This window comes from Pelobates fuscus, chromosome 10, assembly GCF_036172605.1.
Source record: "Pelobates fuscus isolate aPelFus1 chromosome 10, aPelFus1.pri, whole genome shotgun sequence".
Lineage (NCBI taxonomy): Eukaryota > Metazoa > Chordata > Amphibia > Anura > Pelobatidae > Pelobates > Pelobates fuscus.
Window position 1 is genome coordinate 91,380,015 of NC_086326.1, and position 26,295 is coordinate 91,406,309.

Below are 26,295 nucleotides of genomic sequence, written 5' to 3' on the forward strand. Positions count from 1 at the left end.
TAGCCTATATTATCAATCAACGCCATCAGCCTCAGAGGATAAAAGTATTCTCTGGTAAAAGCTCAATGAAGCAATCAAAAGACAGTGAGGAAGCAATATTTCTTTTTTTTTTCAACCAAGTATTACCTAGGCCCTAACTTATTACAATCCTATGTTATTACTTCTAGCTAGGCTGCAATTAGGTAGTCTTACATAAGCTTGAAACAATGATTTTAACAAAATGGTATCTAAAGCTGATTCCACGATGGGTCCAGTCATCGCTGGGGTTGGAGACAGGGAAAATCCAGGCTTAACATGAAGAGTCATCAAGAGTCACTCTATTACTTCAGTCGAGCAGATGGGCACAGTTTCATGAATATCCTGCCCACTATAGACTTGTAATATGCATGATTATTCAGAATGCATCACTAGTAAAAAAAAAAAAAAAAAAAAAATGTAAACCATGTACTGTATTTTTTTTTTTTATTATTTTTTTTAATTCTAAGAATTAGTCACTGAAGTGAGAAGTGCTGGTAATGCAAAGTTAATTTCATATTTAAGATCAGAATAGCCAAACTGAAAACAGAATTGACTTGAAGGATTTTCTCAAGTCTAGTATTCCGGTCTAAATTTTAAAATTCATTCTCAATTTTGGCAATTCTCACTTCAGTAAATAATCCTGTTAGTGTTTTGTTAAAGAACAATACTAACACAAATTTTAATGACTACTGAAGCACCACTACAATGAAAATACAAAACTAGACTGAGTTGACTCTAATGAGTAAAAGTGAAGAGAGAAGTGGAAATAAATAGAATGTCTGCAAGCTGATGCGAAGATCAGTTAGGGTTGGTAACAACTCTAGGAGGTATCTGGAGAAATCAAGTATCCGTGAAAATGGCTATAGAAATATCATGTATTTTTACAGAGAATTTGAGAAATGATGTGATTGTTGAAATGTTTTTTTAACCCCTTAAGGACCAAACTTTTGGAATAAAAGGGAATCATGACATGTCACACATGTCATGTGTCCTTAAGGGGTTAAACAAACGGTTTGTTATAGTTATAACGTTACTATGTGACCAGATTGAAGAGCATTTAATATGTTCTATGAGAATCCATTCAGAATGGATAGACAAAAAATACTTTAAATAAAGTTAGGCAAACAAACTCAGTTTAACCACATATGAAGAACAATGAATTAGAAAGGCAAGCACTTTGATATGTCAAAATCTGGCTTGGCCAACAGGACGCACAAAACAAACAACTGTTCTGGTTTAAAAAAATGAGCTTCCTCTATTTCTGAAGGATCAACTTACCTTAACTAGTTAACAACAGGAAGTTAAATAGAAAATGAGTCTAAAGATCAGATTCATAAGCAAACACGGTTGCTATATTTGGTTGCCAGAGCTTTGAAATAAATTACAATATATTATCATTTGTATTTTCATTTCTATATACAACTTCATTTTTTCAGGTTTTTAGATCTTTTGAATAGGAGCATCTAGATCATATAATGTAGCTTGCAATGCTATAAATAAGTTAATGCCACAGATAATAATAGAATAGAAAATACATGAAGACATTGTGTTAATATTAAATAATTGCATCTTCTATTCCTCGTATTTTGGCATTTTACGAATACATTTTTAACAAACATTTTTTGAAATAATTTTCTTTTTTAATCTCCATATTGTACACAGAATTTTGAGGAATGGTCTAATTTTAGCTTTGCTATTTTTTATTTCACTGCACTTCATGTGTACATTTAAGCTTTGTGTCCCCTACTCCAGTCTACATTATGTCTCTAAACCCATAGAAGATTATGCAAATGTTTTTAATATATGGCAAATCATCTGTCCGGAGCGGATTTTTCCATTGCATTTTCCCACATCAATAAATGTGGATTGTTTGATGCATACTAAGACTTGATCCACTGGCACAAATGTCCAAACTATCATGGTATATTTTCTCTTGTGTGAACCCTTAAATGTGAAATAAGATGTGATTTTTGATTAAAATGTTTCCCACATTCTGAACATGAAAATAATTTATCTATTGTGTGAATCCTTTGATGTGTAACTAAATTTGACTTTATGGTAAAGCATTTTCCACATTCAGAGCATGAAAATGGTTTCTCCCCTGTATGAATTCTAGAATGTGTAACAAGGCTTGATTTGCAAGTAAAAAATTTCCCACATTCAGAACATGAATAATGTTTCTCTCCTGTTTCAATTCTCTGATGCCTAACAAGACTTGACTTGCATGTAAAACATTTTCCACATTTGGGACACGCAAATAGCTTGTCTCCTGTATGTACAGTTTGATGAGAAATCAGATGTGAGTTTTGGGTGAAACATTTCCCACATACAGAACACGAAAATGGTTTCTCTCCAGTGTGAATCTTCTGATGTTCACTCAGATGTGAATTTTGGCTAAACGATTTTCCGCATTCAGAACATGTGAATGGTTTTTCTCCTGTATGAATCCTCTGGTGTATAATGAGATCTGATTTATAAGAAAATGGTTTTCCACATTCGGAGCATAAGAATGGTCCTTCTTTGGTGTGGATCTTTTGGTGTTTAACAAGATTTAACCTAACAATAAAACATTTACCGCATTCTGAACAAGGGTACGGTTTCCTTTCTGTGTGAACCTTCTGATGTAACGTAAAACTTGACTTCTCAGAAAAACATCTCCCGCATTCAGAACATGAGAAGTGTTTCCGTCCTGCTTGCTTCTTCTCATGTCTGACAAGACTTGACTTACAAGTGAAGTATTTGCCACATTCAGAACATGAAAATGGTGTCTTTCCCTTGTTCTTGGTGCAATTAAACAACCTCTCATTTTCTGCACCCTGATAAAATATATCATTTGATATTTTATTAACACTTTTATTTCTATTTTTGAACTTACCAGTTAGGTTCTTATGTATCTTCTGTTTATTACCATTATTGATGGTTGGCTCTTTGTTATTACATATATATTCTATCTGTGCATACTTATTGGGTGTATGACTGCTAGAGAGATTTTCCTCTTTATACAATAGCTCATTAGGAGTAGAATTCATTTTATTCGGGGTATATTCTGTAGATGCACAAATCTCATGATCTGTTGGATTCTTTTGTCCACAAGAGGTGAACTCTTGCTGTCTTGATGTCAATTTGAGCGATGTATGTTCTGTTGGCATACAAGTATCTATTTCCTTGAGAATTTCACTCTTATATGAAGTTAAATTCTCCTCAAAATGTATACATTTAAGTTCCATTTGTGCTTGCTTCATAAAGTTATAACTCTCAGTGTGTGTTAGATTTATTGGATCACATGTGGATTCCCCCTTAATGTGAGATGTATGTATTAATGGTGTATGCTCAGTGGGGTTATTAATATTATTGTGTATAAGCTCTCCTTCACATGATTTGGACTCCTCCTGCATATTTCTCAGAGATTGTCCTTTTTGTGTTTCATTATATGTTTCTACATACATTCCTTTTGCACAAATTCCAAAACCATTTTTAGTTTTAGTAACAAAATCTTGTAATGAAACACGTTCAGCTGGTTTACTGCTCGAAGAAGTATCTGTGGGACAGAAAGAAACATTTAAATGTGGGTTTATTGCGAATTTATACTATGTCACATATCGCTGCAAATTTGATAACGTAGTTCGCATAAAGATATTCACTAAAGTGTCACAAGGGAAAACAATATTATTTCCTAGAAAAAAAATCTATACTCAATAAAATAAATTATGACTTTTATTAATATAATTAAAAAAAAAACACCACAAACATCCAAGTAATTAGTAAGATTTCAAAATCACTCACTAGAGATAAAGATATCCCCAACACAGCTTAAAGGAACACTATAGTGTCATGAACACAAACATGTATTCCTGACCCTGTAGTGTTAAAAACACCTAGCCTCCCTAAATATAGTAAAATCCTACTTTTATTCCAGTTTGTTGCTGCTGCCTCTGCCTGCTTGGCAGATCAGGAGCAGAGCCAGCACAAACCGAACACAGCCCTTGCCAATCAGCATCTCCTCAGAGATGCTGCCCAATAAGCACCTCTAGTAGTCATCTGAGGAGTGGCCAGTGGAGGTATTCCTGGGCTGGAATGTAAACACTGCCTTTTCCCTGAAAAAGACAGTGTTTATTGCAAAAAGCCTGAAGGGAATGGTTCTACTCACCAGAACGAATGCAATAAGCTGTAGTTGTTCTGGTGACTATAGTGTCCCTTTAACCCCTTAAGGACACATGACATGCCATGATTTCCTTTTATTCCAGAAGTTTGGTCCTTTTTGGGTTAAATTCAAGCTAATGTAAAGCTAGTAAAAGATGCATTTCCTCCACAGAAGGTATCTAAACAATGAAATATTGTTGCAACTATCTTGATTATTGGTGCAACAATCTTACTAAATACATCAATTAAATTGTATCTATTTCTCAGACCTCTGTTCAAATCATTGAGAGGATTAAAATACCTCAATAATAGCATTCAGAGGATTCATTAAAGTGTATATTTTTGGAAACACAAGCGCATTTCAAATTTTAGTACACAACAGCTGAACTGAAAACAAGGCTGATTTGGAGAATTATTTTCTGAATTCTGCTATTGTGGCCTAAAACCTAAATTGACTTTGCATTCACCTGGAATTTCACCTGAAATTCACACTAAAGTGATTAGCTTTGTGAATTGCATGCCTTGAATTGTTTTTGAGATTTGTCAAAGGCCACATTGTGAGGCTGAAATGCTATTCTTTGTACCTTATTTTTATTAAATTGCGGTATCACTTATGTGGAGCGCTTAAATACATTGTCTTTGCTTTATTGGAATGTATTTTTGTCTTTTAAAATAAGAGGCATGCCATGTAATTATTGCAACTTTTATTTGAATGGACAAGAGCTGGGTAATGCATGGTTTATTATAGCCTCCTTTTCAGGGTCGGTGCAAGGATTGCCCTAGGCAACAATACATGTTGCCGCCCCCTCATGAATGCAACTACATTTCCTACATTCCCCTTGCTAAACTTTGAATTGCAGTTAAGAGACATTTAGGCAAAGATACACACTGAGTAGACATTAAAGGGAAACTATAGTGCCAAGAAAACAAACTTGTTTTGCTGGCACTATAGCTTCCCCCCTGTCAAGCGCCTTTACCTCAGTGCCTTTACCTCAAACCCAAACAACTTTCGTCACTTATCTCGGTTCCACCTTCACTCCTCAATGGCCTCTTTGGGATTTCCCCATAGGAAAGTATTATACAATGCTTTCCTATGGGGTTTTGCGTTACGCTGGACGTCCCCATAAATAGACACTAGACGTGGAGATAACCCTGAATGGTAATCATTGCAGTTTGCTAAAAACTACAATAATAACTTTTGCTGGGTTAAGGGCCCAGGGACAGTGCATCCAGATCACTTCAATCAGCTGAAATGGTCTGGGTGCCTATAGTGTCCCTTTAAGTGAAAGCAGATGCAAAGTGAGAACGGAAACAGCCTGGGGAGACATTTAGGGAAAGCATAGAGAGACTGTTGAGATATTTAGGAAACAGAGACTAGGAGACATTTAGGATAGAGACATAGTAAGCACACATTTAGAGAAAAAAGAGACACACTCCCACTAACACACACACACACACTCACTCACATGCACACTCACAGTCTCACTAAAACACACACATTATCACTGACATACACACACACAGTGTCACTCTCACTAACACACAGTGTCCCTTACACACTCTCACTCACACACACACTTTCACTTGCACACTCTCACTAACACAGTGTCACGTGCACTCTCACTAACACACACTGTTCCTCAACCACTTTACATGAAGTCACACTTTATTTACACACAGAAATACACCAATTTAGCACACACACCCACCAATTTACAACCATTTATACAATAAACAATCCCCCTTAGCCTACCTGGGTGCTGTGAGGAGAAGAAGAGGTCCAAGCTGCAGGAAGTTGTTCTTCTTTCTGCTGGGGGAGCAGGAGAGCTGTGCACTGTGAGCACAGGCTGCTTCCTGTTCCCCTCAGAAAGCTTTCAATGTTCACAGACGGGGGCAGCAGGGATACCAGGTCATATCCCAGCTTGTCCTGCCTGCAGGAAGCAGAGTGCTTTGCTCAGGTGCTGGGGTTACAGTACACCCTGTTCCCTGAGCAGGCAAGCGGGAGCAGAGGGAGCCCAGCAGGTGAGTGGCTGCGCTGGGGGGTGGCTAAGAAGCCGCTCGCTCGGCACACCAGCCCCAGACAGCAGCAGGGCAGCCCACCAGGAAACCTCCTGGTGGGCGCCCCCTGCAGGTCAGCACCCCAGGCGAATGCCTTATTCGCCCTTAATGGTAGCGCCGGCCCTGCTCCTGCTCCTTTTTAAGCATCTGGGATAGAGAATTACATTTGTGATAATACAATGCCAACACGTAAACTATTAATATCAGGAGGAATCAGGCTGGATGCTGGCAAAAGAGACTGACAGTTACCTGTGTGCAAAGTATCTGGCAAAACAGTAGATCCTTACATATTATGGCTAGTGCCGTATTACTGTGATCAATACAGCAGTCTCTGTTGCTGGTTCGAAACCTATTGCTTTTTTAATCAGAATTCCTGCTGTCTTAATTTTATTAAGCATGACATCAGAAAGAGAGTCATCAATGGCATCACTAGCAATGATTAAATATGAAAGAGAATGCACACCAGAAACCAAAAGAAATATCTATCTTAGTTTAATAAACCGACAATTTTTTTAAACATGTATATTTGAATAAAACAGAGTGACAATAAACAGGCAAAAAAAAAAAGTTATCAACAGTAATAATTTACCAGAGTTTTCACAAGCCTAATAGGGCAGAAACACAAATCCAAAATAACCTCCCAACGTTTCTGCACCATCACTAGCAATGATGTCACCAATGATCTCATCAGCTTTCCATCACATCATTTTCCAACTCAGATAATAAGCTATAGTAAAGCACTGGCAGTCCTTCATGCTACGCAAGTCACTACTAATGTGGCTGTTATATCCATGCAGATTTTGATTCACAAAATAAATTAATGACCAAAATGCTACTGAGGGCATGCAATGCTGCTTAGGATTTCCATGTGTCATTTACATCCAGGAAGTATAATGGTGGAAATTTAAATAAATATATATAGACCAAGCATATGGTGGATTCTGAAAGCTATGAACTACGGAGAGATAAAAAAAAGGGAGACTAAATTTAACATTGCATTGACTCTACCAAAATATGCAAGTAGCTGCATATCTTGATGGATCCCAAGCGAGTGAAAGACTGCTTAAATGAAAAAAAGAAAAATTAAATAAAAACCAAGTCTCAAACTAACAAAAATGGATGTCTGCAGGGACTACAATTAGAAACAAAGAGAGAAAGTCCCACAAGTGACTGGTGAACCCTGAGCAAAGTACTGCACATAAAACAGATTGCGATTGGGGCTTTGCGGTTTGCTGAAGGCCCATGGATTTGAAGAAAGCCTCGGAATAATTTGGATATGGTAAGTAAAACATGAGTTCCTCTCGTTTTCCATCTGTACGGGATCCCCCTATCTCGTAAGACTGCCATGATGGTAGAATACTTCTTGTGCCATTGTAACATGAAAAAGGGAAAGTCACTCACACTCTCAGGGGAACCAGAGCAAAGTTTGTTTAGTATATGCCAACAACCCTATAGTTTCTGGTATACCAAGAATCCACACATTGGGAAGTCTCTGTTGCATAAACATGGACTCAAGTGTGAACTCCAAATTCTCTGTACTATGCAGCACGGCTGCTCTTCATCCAGGTGAGACACCATGTAGTCACTTTTTCCGTAGCTGACAATCTGTGAGTCATATCCTTCACTTCTTGCCTTACACCCCAGAGCTCCATGCGAAACAAAGCCTTCCAGGGTTATTCACTTAGAATTCTAAGTGAATTCAAAGATAATATCAAATTTAAGGTCAAAATAGCCACACTGGAAAAATTCTCTAAGTCAGTTACGCTTGGAGTTTGGCTACTCTGGTCTTAAATTTGAAATTCATTGTGAATTATTATTTTGGTGAAAAAACCTGCTAAACTCCCTAAATAGGGCTTTAATATCTAACCTGGTTGAAGGGGTTGTATTGTCATCCAGCACAGTTATACGCCTGTTGATGACCCACAAGTTATTAGAGCCCTCAAATGAGGTTTCAGGGTCTGTAGGCGCAGCCGGTGCCATCTTGGGCTAGCGTTAGGCTGCTGCACAATCCTGAAACTTGAGGTCTGGATGCTTGAAAGCATAAATCTGTGCTTGTTTCTTGTGTTTAAGACCCATGGCACTCTTAGAAGCAGGTGGGTGGTTTGCACAACAGCATATTTAAAGTTCAGAGGGGAAAATACAAATAAATAAGTCATCTGTATAAGGAGTTCTGGCAACCTGCATCCATCCACCAACTCAGTCGGCTCTGGCCTCTCACCCCATAAATACTATTTGACACTTACTTTTGCTCATTGTACTTTTATATGCTATTCAAATCTCCACTTACCCATTGTGTCTAAGGACTGATCATTTTCCAACAACACACTATTATAAAGGTCACTGTGTTCTTCTATATACTCCCATTCTTCCAAGGAGAAATGGACAGTGATATCCTCAAACCTCATAGAAACCTGGAATACAAAAAGAGTAAGCATCTAAATAAAGCCATTGATTTACTTATATAACGCTTAATGGTCAGCAGCACTCACCTCGCCAGTCAGCAGGTTAATAATAGTTTTAGCTAGTTCCATAATCTTCTTGTCATTGTCTCCATAATTTTTCAGTGAGCAAGGTGAAGACACAATCCTGAGACTTGGGGTGTTTCTATGTCCTTCCGGTACACAAAGACCTCTGCTTTGTGTGACATGCTCACCAGACTTATTCACAACAAAGTAATCCTACATATTGAATGAAAACATTAAAAAGTTGGGGTATATATATATGCTAAACACTGATTTGCAGTGAACTGAAAACTGAATTTAGGCAAAAAAGGCAATTCAGAAAATTTCTCCCACTTATTATTTCATTATCCCAGCTGGGGTTTATAGCCCAAATTTTACAATTTAAATTAGATCTGAAATTATTAACCACCACTGCGTATTAAAAGAAAAATGTCCAGGGTACATATTAATGTAAAATACCAGAAGCCTAACAAACATTTCTTGATGAAAATAAACAACAAATTGATCAGTGCTGAGTGACCATAGAGTTATTATAATAAATAAGGTAGCAAACCTAAAATAAGGGGCTCCCTCACAAACACCAAGGAAAGAGTGTAAACAATGGTAGGTTGTGCCTACTATAGTTAATATTAAAATAATAATAAAAAGGGGGGGCCTGGCCGGACCGCCAAACTGGACGGTCGCAAGACAGACCAGCTCCGGCAAAAAGCCAAACAATTAAGCCATACAACTAGATTTTGTACCTTCTGCTGACCAGCAACAGCGGCCCTCGACAGGCAGAGTGCACTGGATCCAGGGTGAGGCTGGCTCACCAAGTATTAGTCCCCTGGAGGAGGAAAATTCACTACCACGGTTGGGGCCTACTCCGGCGGTGAGTGGAGTGGAAGGCCGCTACCCCACTATCCCGCCTAAAGGTGCCCAGCCAAGGGCTCACGCCCTCGAGGAACCGGCCCTGTCCCCCCCCCTCTGGACTGGTGGGGGTAATCCCGGTCCTCACCCTGAAGCCCAGACCTCCACAAAGCGAATAAGGCCTAGCAACACTGCCAAATCAACCCGCAACTCAGGTGATACACCTAAGATGGCGGAGGCTGCGTGTAACAGCACCCCACATCAACCGCAACCAACGCGGATTAGAAGCATCAATAACTCTGACACCCACACTGAACAGCGACAAGCTCCCATCCTGGAAACCTAACAGGACGCTTACCTCTGGAGCCTCGTCATAAGCTCTGGGCTCCGTTTGGGAGACAACACGGCAACCGACGGCGGAGAAAAGGGCACAGCAGACCAGCGCCCGTCCAACAGCCGAGACCAACAACCCTTACCCCGCGACATGCCGCTCTCCAGTCCGGACCCATCGAGTCAACTGCCGCACAAGACTCACAGACTGTCGCGCAGCACCTACCAACCGACCCCGTGGGAGTCGCAACACAGGCACACTGCCAGAAGGCATAAATTAAACAGAGACACAAAGGGACTATCTGAACACGACCTCATTAACCATAACTTGTCTTAGTGCACTCACGGCAACAATTTTACCTGTCATAAAACACCAGCCTAACTAGCATTACTAATGTGTAGCTACAGGGGCTTAAAGGAACACTATAGTCACCTAAATTACTTTAGCTAAATAAAGCAGTTTTAGTGTATAGATCATTACCCTGCAATTTCACTGCTCAATTCACTGTCATTTAGGAGTTAAATCACTTTGTTTCTGTTTATGCAGCCCTAGCCACACCTCCCCTGGTTATGATTGACAGAGCCTCCATGATAAAACTGAAACTGGTTTCACTTTCAAACAGATGTAATTTACATTAAATAATTGTATCTCAATCTCTAAATTGAACTTTAATCACATACAGGAGGCTCTTGCAGGGTCTAGCAAGCAATTAACATAGCAGGGGATAAGAAAATCTTAATTAAACAGGACTTGCAATAAAGAAAGCCTAAATAGGGCTCTCTTTACAGGAAGTGTTTATGGAAGGCTGTGCAAGTCACATGCAGGGAGGTGTGACTAGGGTTCATAAACAAAGGGAGTTAACTCCTAAATGGCAGAGGATTGAGCAGTGAGGCTGCAGGAGCATGTTCTATACACCAAAACTGCTTCATTAAGCTAAAGTTGTTCAGGTGACTATAGTGTCCCTTTAAGGGGTGACATTTTCATTCTCACATCTAAAGCATGTATCCAGCAACTAATAAAGAGAGCATAGTACCCGCTTGTAATATCCTGTACCTACTATACCAAAAAATGTGCACTGCTTAGTAACTAGCCTATTTGTTATCTATGCCAAGCAGCTCGAGGAATGCCGTTGGGGTACCTGGAGCCAGTTTGTAATTACTCTATGCACGACAAAAAAAAAAAAAAAAAAAAAATAATGATAAAAATACCAAATAGTAAAAGGCAATAAAAGACAATAAAAATTATAATCAGAAACAATAAAAGTCCAGTAATTTAAAGTAATAAACAGAAATAAAAAGTCCAACCTTTGAAGTACAGCGCATGCTAAAATCGAGACCTTATTTCAGTTGCTTTCTTGTGGGAATCAGGAGGTTGCTGCTTCTTCAGCCTGTTTAACCATAAAAAAAAAACAAGAAACAACAATAGTGTATACAGTTCGTAATGGTTCTACTCACATATTATAGAGCTAGTACAAGCTCTGGTGTAATTGGGATTCAGATGATCCCCCACTGGTAGTTAGTGATATTAGTGATGATACTTCAACAGGTTTCTCAGGGATAAGGTGTCCCAAAAGAAAATGACAAGGATAAATAGTGCTCTCTGTATAAAACCAGTTTTAAATAGACAGTAATATAAAGGGTCTCATACTCAACATTTAATTGAGCAGGAACTACTGGTAAATTATCAAGGCTTAGGTGGTATAATCCCCACCTGGGATTCTATGGTGAGTTCTTCTCCAAAGATGTAGATCGCTGACCAGGTTAAAAATAAAAAACACTTGACAAACTCTGTATTGGTAAAACGTGTTGTGGTTTGTTTGAATTATTACTGCATATACCTTTTATACCTTTATTTATTTATTTTTAACCTGGTCACCTATCTACATCTCACCGTAGAATCCCAGGTGGGGATTATACCACCCAGGCCTTGATCACTGAGTAGTTCCTGCTTAATTACATGTGAGTATAAGACATTTTATATTACTGTCTATTTTAAACTGGTTTTATACAGAGAGCACTATTTCTCCTTGTCTTTTTCTTTTGGGACACCTTATCCCTGAGAAACCTGTTGGAATATCATCACTAATATCCTACCAGTGGGGGATAAACGCCACTGAAGGCAAATTACACAAGAGCTTGTACTAGCTCTATAGTATGGGAGTAGAACCATTAAAAACCGTATACTAATTATCTGCTTTTGGCATACTACACGATTGTGGTTTCTTCTTCTTTTTATGGTTAAACGGGCTGAAGAAGCAGCAACTTACTGATTCCCACAAGAAAGCAACTGAAAAAGGTCTTGATTTTAGCATGCAAAAGTTTGGACTTTTTATTTATGTTTTTATTACTTTAACCCCTTAAGGACCAAACTTCTGGAATAAAAGGGAATCATGACATGTCAGATATGTCATGTGTCCTTAAGGGGTTAAATTACTGGACTTTTATTGTTTCTGATTAGAATTTTGTATTGTCTTTTATTGCCTTTTACTATTTGGTATTTTCATTATCATTTTAATATTGTCCAATATAGGCGCAACCTATCTTTGCTCCATTGTTTACTTTTCTTGATGAAAACCGGAAATAAAACATACCGGAAATATACTCACTATATACTAGGATGCATACAATACAAGTTACAGACAAAGTAGTGTAATGGGTAAAATATCAGGTTTGCTATCAAGCATTCTTGCTGTCACGCTGAAGAGTTTTACCTGGCAATTTAAAACACCTTCATTTAGGTTTGTTCTCAACTAAGAAGGCTGGTTTTACATAATGTTCAGCCAAATATGCAAGCAAGGAACGTTATACATCGACCCAGTGTTCTTTATTAAGGGCTAATAAATATGTTCGGGTTCATAAAAACACTCTTTTCTGTCTGATTAGAGATTTTACATTTTAGCCGAAATCAGCGTGGTGAATCGTGTAGGACTCACCTAAGAGGTTTTGCCTTACGGGGCAGTTGAGCTTGCACTTTAATGGCCACTGGAGTGATACGAAACTATGTATAGGGATTTGGTATAGAGTGCAGGTAACTTTATGTATTTCGGATCATGTGTATTGTAGCCATTGCTGCTGCCCTGGGGTAGTGGTAGTTATTTTTGTGTATTTACCCCCAACGAGTTTTTGCTAATTCCCTGCTAGCAGATACAAAATCACCACTTTACTATTTCTTGCATGCCCTCTTTTAAATCCCATTTTATCCCTGTGCTGAGGAACTGTTATTTTATCATGCAACTCCAGATTCCTCCATCTGACCCTGAACGCCTTATACACTCATACATCTTAGTCAGATCATTCTCTGTAGCTTTTTTAATGGCACAAACCTCCAACTATACTAAATATGAGTATTACGTACCCATTGAAGTAAATGATGCAAAGTGTTGTAGTGGAATTAACAGAATATCTTACCTCTCCAGTAAGAAGGAAAAGCATCTCCAATGTGATATCCAGGATTCTCTCTGAGGTCTGACTCGTCCCCTTGTTCATGGTCAGTGACACCAAACATGGACTCTTATGTAATTTAAATAAAAAAAATAATAAAATAATAATAACAACATCTATATTATGTATATTTCCAACACTATAAAGCAAGATAACAGCAATAAAACAAAAACTGAAACTCTCCAAGTATTCTATACATAAAGGAAGAATTGCCTAGGTATATTTAAAATATATCCAAAATATTAAAATATATATATATATATATATATATATATATATATATATTAATTATATATAAATAAATAAAATACATCATATAATATCTACAGCCTAGAACACTTAGTTTTGAGGAGCCAGTTTAATTTGTATTGTGTTTTTTAAACCAGTTTCAATTATCTAATGTGATGCTGTAACTGCTATTTGGAGCTAAAGTATGTGTTTACCATAATCCTCTGCAGGGCAGAGGATTATTGCATAATGTAATTCCCCACAGACCAGAAAAGTGGGGTAGTCTGTCTACAGCTACAGGCAGAACCATTAAGCATTGTACTGAGGGAAACATTGAAAAGACGAGTTATATCTTTTTTAGAATTTGTAATATATTTTTTTGGCAACATTGAAATACATGTACCCCAATGATTACATTGGAAAAACAAAATTGGTAATGGCCATTTTGCTGGTGCAGCTGAACCGTACAGGTGGGGAACCGCAGGGTGAGTGGGTCCATCTAATGGCATGGGCCACCCGTTAGACCTGTGCTATGATGAGATTAATCGAGTGCTGCGGCACTTTAACAGAGCGACTGTGCCACTTCTTATCTGCAGGGAGTGTGTGACAGCCTGTCACTTCTTCCCAGCTAGTACTGGAGAGGATCAAGCCCCTAACTTCCAACACCCTCAGCCAGCAGAAACAACCATCCTGCACACAAAAAGGAGGAAACTGGAGGGTGGCTAAAATTGTGACCTGTGTGTTTTGAGTGTCTGTATCTGTATGTATGTCAGTGTTTGTATCTGTATGTCTGTTTATTTGTGTGTGTCATTGTTTGTATGTGCGTCAGCGTGTGCATCTGCATGTGTTAGTGTGTGTATCTGTGTGCCGGAGTATCTGCATGTATGTCAGTGTTTGTATCTGTTGCAGTTTTTTTATCTGTGAGTCTAAACATCTGTATGTGTGTTAGTGTGTGTATCTACATGTGAGTCAGTGTTTGTATTTGTGTGTGTTTCAGTGATTGTATCTGTGTGTCTATGTATCTGCATGCGTCTATATCTGTATGTGTGTCAGTGTGTATATCTGAATGTTTATCTGTGTGTCTGTATCTGTCTGTGTGTCAGTGATTGTATCTATGTATCTGCAGGTGTGTCATTGTGTGTATCACTGTGTTTTTTCAACTGTCTGTGTGTCAGTTTTTGCATATGTGTATCTGCATGAATATCTGTGTGTCTTTATCTGTATGCGTGTCAGTGTGCGTATATGTGTGCCTGTATGTGTGTCAGCGTTTGTATCTGTATCTGATGTGTCACTGTATCTGTATGTGTGCCAGTGTATGTATCTGAGTATCTACATGTGTCAGTGTGTGTATCAGTATGTTTGTCAGTGTGTGCTTGTGTATCTTCATGTGTGTCAGTGTTTGTATCTGTACATCTGTATCAATGTCTGTATCTGTATGTGTCAGTGTGTGTACCTGTATGTCTGTATCTCTATGTGTCAGTTTTTGTATCTGAGTATCTGCATGTGTGTCAGTGTATCTGTATGTGTGTCAGTGTGTCTGTGCAACTGTATGTGTGCCACTGTTTGTATCTGTGTCTTTGTGTGATTGTGTTTGTATCTGTATGTATGTCAGCTTTTTTTCTGTATCTGTGCATCCGCATAGGTCAGTGTGTGTGTGTGTGTGTGTGTCTGTATCTGTATGTGTGTCAGTGTTTGTATAAGTGTGTCTGTTTATCTGCCTGTGTTTGCATCTATGTGTCTGTGAAACTGTATCTGTGTCAGTATCTGTGTAACTTTGTATGTGTCTGTATGCAGGGGAGAAGCAGGGGGAGCCTGGGGGAAGAGAAAATATATGCATTTGAAATAACAGCTACTATATTTATTACAAACATTTCGCTAATATGAGTGGTACAATTTATGGAAATAGGCCGCCAAGGGGTACAAAAGTGAAAAAGGGTTGGTGAATTAATTATCTAGAGCTGTGCCTACCTGGTCCTATATTTATGTTACCTTGCTGAGAGGAGAACAGATGTTACAGTGGGTCCTTCCTTTCAAAATCATTCTGCAACAACAGGCACAGATGGCAAGAGACATTTCCTCTATACTCAAATTTCCCAAATCATTCCCAATTTGCCCCCAATATCAGGAAACAGGTAGAAAACATACAAAACATGACAACATGAGAAACAGAAGGTTCAACACTATAATTGACTGTTAAAACTATTGCATTAAAGAGCTACTTAGGGCACCCAAATAACTTAATCTCATTAATGTGAAGAGTCCCCTGGAGCTGTCCCACTGTTCAGTGTTAAACCTTTCTCATTCAGTTTTACACTGAACCAATCTCCTGGGGCACCATAATTCCGCATTCTGCTTGAAATATGGCTAAAGGCCGACTTATACTCTGTAATTAACCATAGCAATTTATACCAGTGATAGGAGGCAGTGATAGACTGAGAATGCATCCATATTAGTAAAAGCAGCAGAGAGGACCGGCAGGAGGCCGGGGACTTTAATTCAGTGTCATCACTGAACAAGTATTGGGGCCAGGGGAATCCAACCACCATAATCAACTCAATGAGATCAAGTGGTTATAAAATCTAGAGATTAGTATCCCCATAGGTGATACACTGGTGCAAATCACCAAATAAGGAACAATTGCCATGGCAACCAATAGAATGTTTCACAACTAATAGCAATTTGCCCCAAGTTAACCTTTATAAAGGTTAATTTTCATTTGGCCATTATAATGAGAAAACTCTTTAAACTATATATAGATTATGAAACTCAATACCTAGCTTATTTGGAATAAAAATGCTGAAATGTTCACATTTCTATACTCTGTCCACTGAACATTTAATGGTAAAATAATGTTTTGCTGTCAATCAAGTTAGGCAAAAACCCTTAAAAAATTAGAGTGAGAGAGAGAGAATACATAATTATATTACATATATATAATATACATATGAAATTACAACAGATTCCATCAACATAACATGGATGAAACAAAAGAATGAAAACGAGCTACCCCCTAAGACAGCTAATTACAATATATATATATATATATATATATATATATATATATATATATATATATATATATATATATATATATATATATAATATTAAGAAGAAGAAAAATTCTACCTGTGAAATCTTGAGAAGGTGAAATGAAGACTACATCCAGCACCGGGGGGCAGGTTAATGAGTTCATTCAGCTTAAATAGTATCTGGGGGGAAAGCGAGTCCTCGGAGTAATTAAACACCTTTATCGAGCGCAGCTTACTATAATATCGGTTTATATATATTGTCAGATGAGTCTGATTAACGATGAGAGAGTGGGGATAAAATAAACAGGGGATTTGCCCTTAACAATCATGGCCGCTGCGCATTTCCCTTCCCACTCTGTAAGCAGCCTCCTAGTCTCTATGGTAAATCATCCCTCCAGCCTCCTGTGCGTGTGTGCGAATGTTGTGTATTATTAAATGGCTTTCATCAGCCATAGCAGCCAAGGCTAAATATATATTTATATATACAAATATATTTTATCCCAGTGATGTAGCAAATAAAGTTAGCAGTGTGAATTGGACTAGTGGGAAACTGGAGAGAGATGGTTATTTGTTATGTGTTTAAAATGCCCCTTGTTATTACAGTAATATTGCCATAGTTCTGTATTTATTATGATGCTGCAGCCAAAATGGTAAATGTCCTCAGAGCCTGGGCTTACAGCACTGCCCCTTCTGGCCACATACCTTTTCTGTGCATTAATTAGTAAGAGGTCAGTGATGTACCCCTTGTTGCTGTTATTTTGTAGAAAAAAACATGACACCTTCACAGGTAGACACATGCAAGTTGCCATCAAACATACAAGCCAACAAAGAGCTCTGTAGAGGCGTTCATACCTGTTACAGGCGTTCTTGTACTGTGGATACAGCCCCTAACCTGCAGTGCTAGCGATTCCTATAGGTGGTGTTAATTTTATTGCTTTGGCGTGATGCATCAAACTATATATAATGCTAAGAGACTTTTTAGCTGTATCAGTGAAATGTTTTAAAATGTGTAGTAGGGGCCACTTGAAAAACAAATATTCCACCCGGCTTAAGTTATGCTGAGCAAGTTTGCTTATCTACCCCTAACATACAGAATGTTACGTCAGGTTTTAGAATTACTTGCTTTGCAAAAGATACTGTGCCAATCTGTGATTGGCTGAATAAAGTGTAACACCCTAGACCAGTGGTTCCCAAACTTTTTAGGTTCAAGGCGCCCTTAAAGGACCACTATAGGCACCCAGACCACTCCAGCTCCATGAAGTGGTCTGGGTGCCAGGTAGCCCTAGTTTAACCCTGCAGCTGTTACAGTTTACCCTTCCACACAGGGTCCTTGTTTTCTTGAGGAAGGTGCAACAAATAAAACACACTGACATAAAAACACACACAATGACACACAGATGCATATCCTGACACACACACAGATGCACACGCTGACACACACACATACAGATGCACACCCTGACACACCCTGACACACACACTCATACACTCACTCATACACACATACTCATACATGTGTGAGAAATTACAGTTTACCCTTCCACACAGGGTCCTTGTTTTTTGAGGAAGGTGCAACAAATAAAACACACGGACAAGTGTAATAAAAGAAATGTATGAAATGTAAACATAATAAATTCACTGATAATACACCAGGTTTAATAAAAAGGTATTAAACATTTGAGAAAATACAAGTCACAGTGTATCACAGAAGGATATAATAATCACAACACTTGCCACAAATACAATATCTCAAATAGCAATCAATTAAAGCAACCACAATGCATATATTGATTAATCACTTGCATCAGAATAATAAACAGTTCACTATACCAGCTACAAAACAAAGACCAGTCATAGACATATAGCACTCAGCAGTAAATGCATTTAACTATCTGCTATATAATCTAATACAGGTGTTCCCAATTATTTTTTCCCGTGGAACCCTTTCACATAGTATATCAACATCGTTGAATCCCCCCGGGAAAAAATAAATAAAAAATGGCACAGTTTTTTGTATGTGCCGGTGTGTGTCAAGGTGTGTATATCTGTGCTTGTATGTGCCAGTGTGTGTATCTGTGTGTGTGTGAATATCTGACACACAGTGTGTATCTGTGTGTCAAGGTGTGTGTATATGTGTGTCAAAGTGTGTGTATCTGTTTGTATATGTCTGTGTATCAAGGTGTGTGTATATATGTGCCAGTGTGTATGAATCTTACACACAGATACACACACACTGGTAGATAGTGGCACACAGTGTGTATCTGTGTGTGTGTGTATGTATCTGTGTGTCAAGGTGTGTGTATCTATGTTTCAAAGTTTGTGTTTCTGTGTTTGTATGTGTAGGTGTGTGTCAAGGTGTGTATATCTGTGTTTGTATGCGCCAGTGTGTGTATCTCTGTGTCAGTGTGTTATCTGTGTGTTATCTGTGTGTGTGTGTGTGTGTGTACACACATACTGGCACGCAAATACACACTGACACACACCTTGACACAAAGATACACAATGACACACACATGTTGACTCACAAATATACACACACTCAGATACACACAGTGACATATATACACACTTGCTCCCACAGATACACACTGGCACACTCAGATACACACACACACACACACACACTGATATACACTGGCACATACACACTGACACACATACTCTGACAGACACACATACAATCTCACTGACAAACACACATACTCTTTTACAGACACACATACACTCTTACTGACAAGAACAGATACATTCTCACTGCCAAACACATACACTCTCAAACACTCACTGACAAGCACACATTCACTCTCACTGACAAACACACATATACTCTTTGACAGACACCAAACACATACAAACTCCCTAACAGACACACATACAATATTTTTTTTTTACTTTTTACTCCACCCAGCCCCCCTACCTTTAGGACTGCTGGCATGGAGTCCCTGGGGTCCAGTGGGGCTGCTGAGTGGTTTGCGTGCTGAGCGTGCAGTCCCTGGGGTCCAGTGGGGCTGCTGAGCGGCTCTTAGTGATGCTGGAGTGACGTCATATTCTGGCTCCAGCATCACTGCTGTGCGTGTGAGAGAACTGAGCAGGGAGATCACTGCTCCCTCGCTGCCCATGGCCAGCGGCGTACATACCCGATATGTACCCAATGTGGCCAGCCTCTTCTCCTGGGGGCCCCCAGGAGCTGGCCACCTCAGGGACCCCGAGGCTGGCCCTGGTGTCACCGGGCAGGCAGGCTGGCGGGCGCGCGAGGGTGCACGCTACCCTGAGCGCTATCTGCCCAGCTCCCTCGCGCACCGCGTACTGATGCCGGAGCCGGAATATGACGTCATATTCCGGCTCCGGCATCAGTACGCGGTGCGCGAGGGAGCTCAACAGGGAGCACTCGTGCTCCCTCACGTGCCCGCAGAACCGGCCGCCCAGCAACACCACTGGACCCCAGGGAATCCCCTCAGCGCTCCCAAAGGTAGGGAGGCTGGGGGATTAAATTTTTTAAAAAAACGTGTGTGTGTTAGAGTGTGTGTGTGTGTTAGAGTGTGTGTGTTAGAGTGTGTGTGTGTTAGTTTTTGTGTGTCAGTGAGTGTGTTACTGTGTGTGTGTTACTGAGTGTGTTAGTTTGTGTGTGTCTGTTAGTGAGTTTGTTTGGTTAGTGAGTGTGTGTTTTGTAAGTGAGTGTGTATGTGTTTGTCTGTCAGTGAGTGTGTATGAATGTCTGTCACTGAGTGTGTGTCTGTCAGTAAATGTGTGTGTCTGTTAGCTAGTGTGTATTTCGTCTGTTTGTGAGAGTGTGTGTGTGTCTGTTAGCTAGTGTGTATGCGTCTGTTTGTGAGAGTGTGTGTGTGTCTTCAGCACTTACCTTTCTCCAGCGCCAGACTCCCTTGGGGCTGGGGATCCCTCCGCCCCGAACCTCCTCTCAGCTCCTAATGCGCATGCGCGGCAAGAGCCGCGCGCTCATTCAAACCGCCCATAGGGAAGCATTACTCAATGCTTTCCTATGGACGTTCAGCGTCTTCTCACTGTGATTTTCACAGTGAGAATCGCGGAAGCTCCTCTAGCGGCTGTCAATGAGACAGCCACTAGAGGCTGGATTAACCCTCAGTGAAACATAGCAGTTTCTCTGAAACTGCTATGTTTTCAGCTGCAGGGTTAAAACTAGAGGGACCTGGCACCCAGACCACTTAATTGAGCTGATGTGATGTGGGTGTCTTTAGTGGTCCTTTAAGTGTATGTGTTTATGCATGCACTGGTGTACATACCGCGGACGCAGGGGTCGCAGCCCTGCGACCCCTGCGACCAGGTGCCCGCCGCCAGGTGTTGCGAAAAACTCATAAATACCCTATTGATAACACGATATGAGATAAACTCAGAATAAAAACTGGTCCAATATTGTGTTCTAAGGTATGCTTTGCTAACAGATAAAAGGCCTTTGATTTTGGAATTGATAACCCCAACTGTCCCATCTAAATTAACCGTTAGATCAAAGACACTTTGTCCTGGAAATTACAACACCTTGTTTTTCCTGATTTGCATGACACCTGTAACCTCTCCTTTTTACATTAAAAGGCCCAAAGGTCAATCATACAGATTTACATTCTATTTCTTACATTTGATTTACATTCTAATATTTCTTACATTTAATTTATACTCTAAAATTTTTTCCATATCCCCACCTAGAGGGTGAAAGGAACTTAGTGAATGAGCCCTCTCATTTAGATTCGATACGCAATGTTCTCAAGAGTTCTTAAGTAGTGATGTCGCGAACCCGAAATTTTCGGTTTGCGAACGGCGAACGGGAACTTCCGCAAACGTTCGCAAACCGGCGAACCGGGCGAACCGCCATTGACTTCAATGGGCAGGCGAATTTTAAAACCCACAGGGACTCTTTCTGGCCACAAAAGTGATGGAAGAGTTGTTTCAAGGGGACTAACACCTGGACTGTGGCATGCCGGAGGGGGATCCATGGCAAAACTCCCATGGAAAATTACACAGTTGATGCAGAGTCTGGTTTTAATCCATAAAGGGCAGAAATCACATAACATTCCTAAATCACAATGGATATGGATTGACACCTGACATATTGCCACCTTGACATATGGATTGACACCTGTCCTCAGAGACCCTGATACACACTGACACAGAGCAGAATAGGGACTGTTCCCCTTACATAGGGTCACTTGGCAGGTATGGATTGACACCGGTCCTCAAAGCCCCTGATACACACTGACACAGAGCAGAATAGAGACCGGGGGTCTAGTAGCGTGGACACCCAGCACAGGTCGTTCTCCTTCAGCCTTTTTATACGAGGGTCCCTCAACAGGCACGACAGCATGAAAGACCACATTTGCACAAGGTTGGATGCCGAGCTACTCATTTCCCGTTCCTCCTCCTCACACAGAGTAGAATAGAGACTGTTCCCCGTCCTCAGAGACCATGATACACACTGACAAAGAGCAGAATAGAGACTGTTCCCCGTCATCAAAGCCCCTGATACACACTGACAAAGAGCAGAATAGAGACTGTTCCCCCTACATAGGGTCACTTGGCAGGTATGGATTGACACCTATCCAAAGGATCCCTGAAAAACACTGACACAGAGCAGAATAGAGACTGTTCCCCCTACATAGGGTCACTTGGCAGGTATGTATTGACACCTGTGCTCAAAGCCCGATACACACTGACACAGAGCAGAATAGAGACTGTTCCCCGTCCTCAGAGACCATGATACACACTGACACAGAGCAGAATAGAGACTGTTCCCCCTACATAGGGTCACTTGGCAGATATGGATTGACACCTATCCTATAATTGTCCTAAAGGAATATTCTGTATCCATGTGGGATGGTGACCACTTTTAGCATGTAAATAGCCATACACATCCACACTCTTTTGAAAGGTCTTAGTAATGATTCTTCCTTCAGTACCATTCAAAGTTAGGTCTAAAAAATAAATAGACGACCTATGTTTCTTATAAGTGAAAGAAAGGCCCCATTGGTTGTTGTTAATATAGGTCATAAAGTTGTCTATTTCGTTCCAATCGCCTCTCCAAATGATTATGATGTCGTCAATAAATCTCCGATAGAGGGCGAGCCGCTCCATCCAATATGGGTCTGCAAAAATCATAGTCTGTTCCCAGTGGCCCATAAATAAGTTAGCATAGGATGGAGCAAAACTCGCCCCCATCGCAGTTCCCCTCGTCTGTACAAAAAACTTCCCATTAAACTCAAAATAATTATGTTTCAACATAAATTCTGTAAATTTAATAATGAATTCGGACTGTTTTTCTGGAAGAAGGGGATCTGATCGTAGGTATAGAGAAAGGGCTTTGAAGCCTAGAGTATGGTCGATATTGGAATAGAGAGCTGCCACATCAATCGTTAGCCAGCAATATTGTTCTGACCATTCAATCTTCTTAATAATGGACAACATATGTCCTGTGTCTTTTAGAAAAGAGGGCAGATGTGGGACATATCTTTGTAGGTGAAAATCAACCCACTTAGAAATTGGTGAAATCAATGAGCTTAGACCCGATATTATAGGGCGGCCTGGAGGGTTGGTGAGAGATTTGTGCACCTTTGGGAGGTAATAGAAAATGAGGATCTCTCCCTGTGTTGAGAGAAAGAAACTTCTTTCTTTTTTATCTATAGCACCGTTCAAAAAGGCCAATTCTATGAGGTCTCTCAGTTCACTCCTGAAACGTGAGGTAGGATCAAATCTTAAAACCTCATAGTAGTCTCTATTCCCCAACATCTGCTCAGCTTCCATAAGATAATCAACTTTATCCAACAGGACAATACCCCCTCCCTTATCCGCCCCTTTAATAATAAGGTTACGATTAGCTTTCAAGCTGGTAATAGCTGCTAATTCTGGTTTATCCAAATTATTACAAACTCTGTCTTTTTTCCTTTTAAAAACATAACAGAGAACTCTCAGATCCTTCAGAACCAATTCATAGAACATTTGAATGTATGGGCCTTTATCAACCTGGGGGTAAAACATAGAGGGAGGTTTTAGTCCAGGTGGAATGTTGGCCTCTATTATATTTGGTACATCCTCAAACTGTTGTGAGTTGTTATCTTGTTCATCCAATAGGGAAATTAAATTATAAAAAATGATTTTATCCTGTGGAGTATTAAAGATCTTAGTATACCTAGATGACATATTGATTTATTCTAAAGATAGGGAGACTCATCATAGACAAGTTAAAAATGTATTGTCTAGACTCTAGATTGTTACAAAACGGACTGTATTGTAAACTTGAAAAATGCCTTTTTGATCAACACCAAATCAGCTTCCTTGGGTATGTGATTTCAGGAAACGGGTTTTCTATGGATCCCAAGAAATTGGATTCCATACTCCAATGGTCTCTACCTAATGGGTTAAAGACTATTCAAAGATTCATAGGATTCGCTATTATAGATGTTTTATAAAGGGTTTTTTGTTTTTAGTCGTTCCCATAACAAGCATGACTATTAAAGGTATAAATCCAAGGAAATGGGATTCTAATGCATTAAACGCTTTTGAGTCGCTGTTTAGTACTGCTTCTTTTGCATCAGCCCCTGTTTTAGTACTGTAACATCCTGTTCTGTCCAGCGGAGATGTCTGACCTTGGCTTCTGGTATCCAGTACTCGTTTTACAATTCTTGCTTAGTTTTTCTTGGTTTTTCTGGTTTTCTATTCCATGTCTGGTTTTCTTTATGCTGGGTTTTCTGGGTTCATTCCTTTATTCCATTCCTGGAATTCCCAGTCTCTTGGATTCCTTTAAATGTTTGTTTTTTGTTGCCACAACTGTTCCTTTTCCATTAATCCTTTTGTTTCAGTTGGCTCCTGCAGGCAGTTGCTCCAAGTCCTCTGCCCCTTTCTTGCAGGTAAGTGATGTGTGTGTTTTATTATTATTTAGTCATGCATATCTAGGCAGTTAGGAACCCACCGTAATTGGAGTTCTATGCCCCAGTGGTGGACTGCATACATCTTGGCCATTTATGTATGTATAAATCTCCAATGTTTTACATATATAGTACTTAGTTATGTCTCCTCTTGTTTTGCCTTCCATCTCTTGTCTTGTTTTATTTTGTCTTGTATTCCCAGTTCATGTACAAGTCCTGTCCTGCCCTGTTCATGTTTCCCTCATGTTCTGGGTTCTGCTTTCTGTCTTGCTCCAGTTCTGGGTTCTTCTAGTCTTGTCTTGTTTTCTTGTTAGGTGCCTGTCCTAGTCTTGCCTTGTTTCTGTACTGGATACATGTCTGCTGCAGAGCCTCCCTTTCCAGATCCTGGGAGGTCTGCATATCTAGCTCCTAGCTCTTGGGATGTGGCCGCACAAACGCTGGTGCTCAACACCAGGGGGCGTGTGGTTACCCTGCACCAGGCCCTGATAATCCACTTCCACGCTGAAGACTCTCATCTATTCATCAGGCACTCAGGGGTCCCGGTCTCAGTACCGCCACCCCTGACAAGTACATTCTAATCCTAGTCTCCCTTTTTTGTTAGAGGTAGATGCGTCAGAGACTGGTGTAGGAGCAGTGTGGTCACAACAACCAAGTCCTGATCTACCTCCACATCCTTGCGGGTTCTATTCAAGAAAGTTATCAGATGCAGAAAAACGATATGATATAGGAGACAGAGAACTCCTTGCCATAATTCTAGCCTTAAAAGAATGGCGCCACCTATTTGAAGGTACTGTTCTTCCAGTGACTATCCTAACAGATCATAAAAATCTCTCCTATATTGGAGAGGCCAAATGTCTTTCTGCTAGGCAAGCCTGATGGTCTCTTTTTCTAACACAATTTAATTACGTATTGACTTATAGACCTGGTTTGAAGAATTCTAAAGCTGATGCATTATCTCGTCAATATGAACCTCTTGTCAATCCTACGTTTGATGTGTCTTCTGTGGTACCCAAACAGAATATCATAGCTAACACTAGTATCAAGATACATTCTCCTCTGGTGATAGATATTGTTACAAAACAGACTCAGGCATCTGGGGTTGTTCCAGAAGGACGTCTATATGTTCCTCCTGAGTACCAGAATGAAATATTCGTCCACTTTCATGACAGAAAAGATCATTGGCGGATCCAGGGGGGGGGGCAACGGGGCAATTGCCCCCCCCGAGATTCCCCCCTGCCGGCTAGTGCAGGGCTGGCATTGCCCAAGCGCCAGCCCTGCAATGTGCCTGCGGATCGGGGAGAGTGATCAGTGATCTCCCTCCCCGGTCCGCAGGCACTGTGCTGACAGCCGGCAGGGGAGGGAGGGAGAGAGGACCCGGGAGCTGTTACCAGCAGCTCCTCCGGGTCCTCCTCTCGCGAGATTTGGAGCGTTGCCGCGGTTACCATGGTAACGCTCCAAATCTCGCGAGAGTGAACTCTAGCCCTGGAGCGCGGGCTAGAGTTCACTGGAACCACTGGACCACCAGGGATTCCCCACTGGGACCACCAGGGATCCAGAAATGTCCCCCCTCCTCCTCAATAAAGGTAAGAAGACAGGGGGGGCATAAATATATTTCATTAAATACATTTTTTTTTTATTTTTCATTAAAAAGCCTCCCTTCCCTCCTCCCCTCCCCCCCATACACACTGCCCCACATACACTGCCCCATACACACACTATACACACACTGCCCCCATACACACACTGCCCCCATACACACACTGACCCCATACACACACTGACCCCATACACACACTGACCCCATACACACACGGCCCCCATACACACACTGCCCCCATACACACACTACAAACA

At 40.3% G+C, this 26,295-nt stretch overlaps 1 protein-coding gene across 1 annotated transcript in view; it reads right to left on the minus strand.

Moving 5' to 3' along the window:
• Positions 1–1,614: 1,614 nt before the first annotated feature.
• LOC134575501 (zinc finger protein 850-like) overlaps positions 1,615–26,295 on the minus strand; it is a 49,466-nt gene continuing 24,785 nt past the window's right edge. Inside the window, exons 6-10 of the mRNA XM_063434812.1 lie at positions 22,760–23,677; positions 13,266–13,367; positions 8,706–8,894; positions 8,504–8,627; positions 1,615–3,556 (exon numbers count right to left, since the gene is read on the minus strand). Of these exons, the coding sequence (XP_063290882.1) occupies positions 1,935–3,556; positions 8,504–8,627; positions 8,706–8,894; positions 13,266–13,367; positions 22,760–23,677 (2,955 nt within the window). The 3' untranslated portion in view covers positions 1,615–1,934. The remainder of the gene's footprint in view (positions 3,557–8,503; positions 8,628–8,705; positions 8,895–13,265; positions 13,368–22,759; positions 23,678–26,295) is intronic.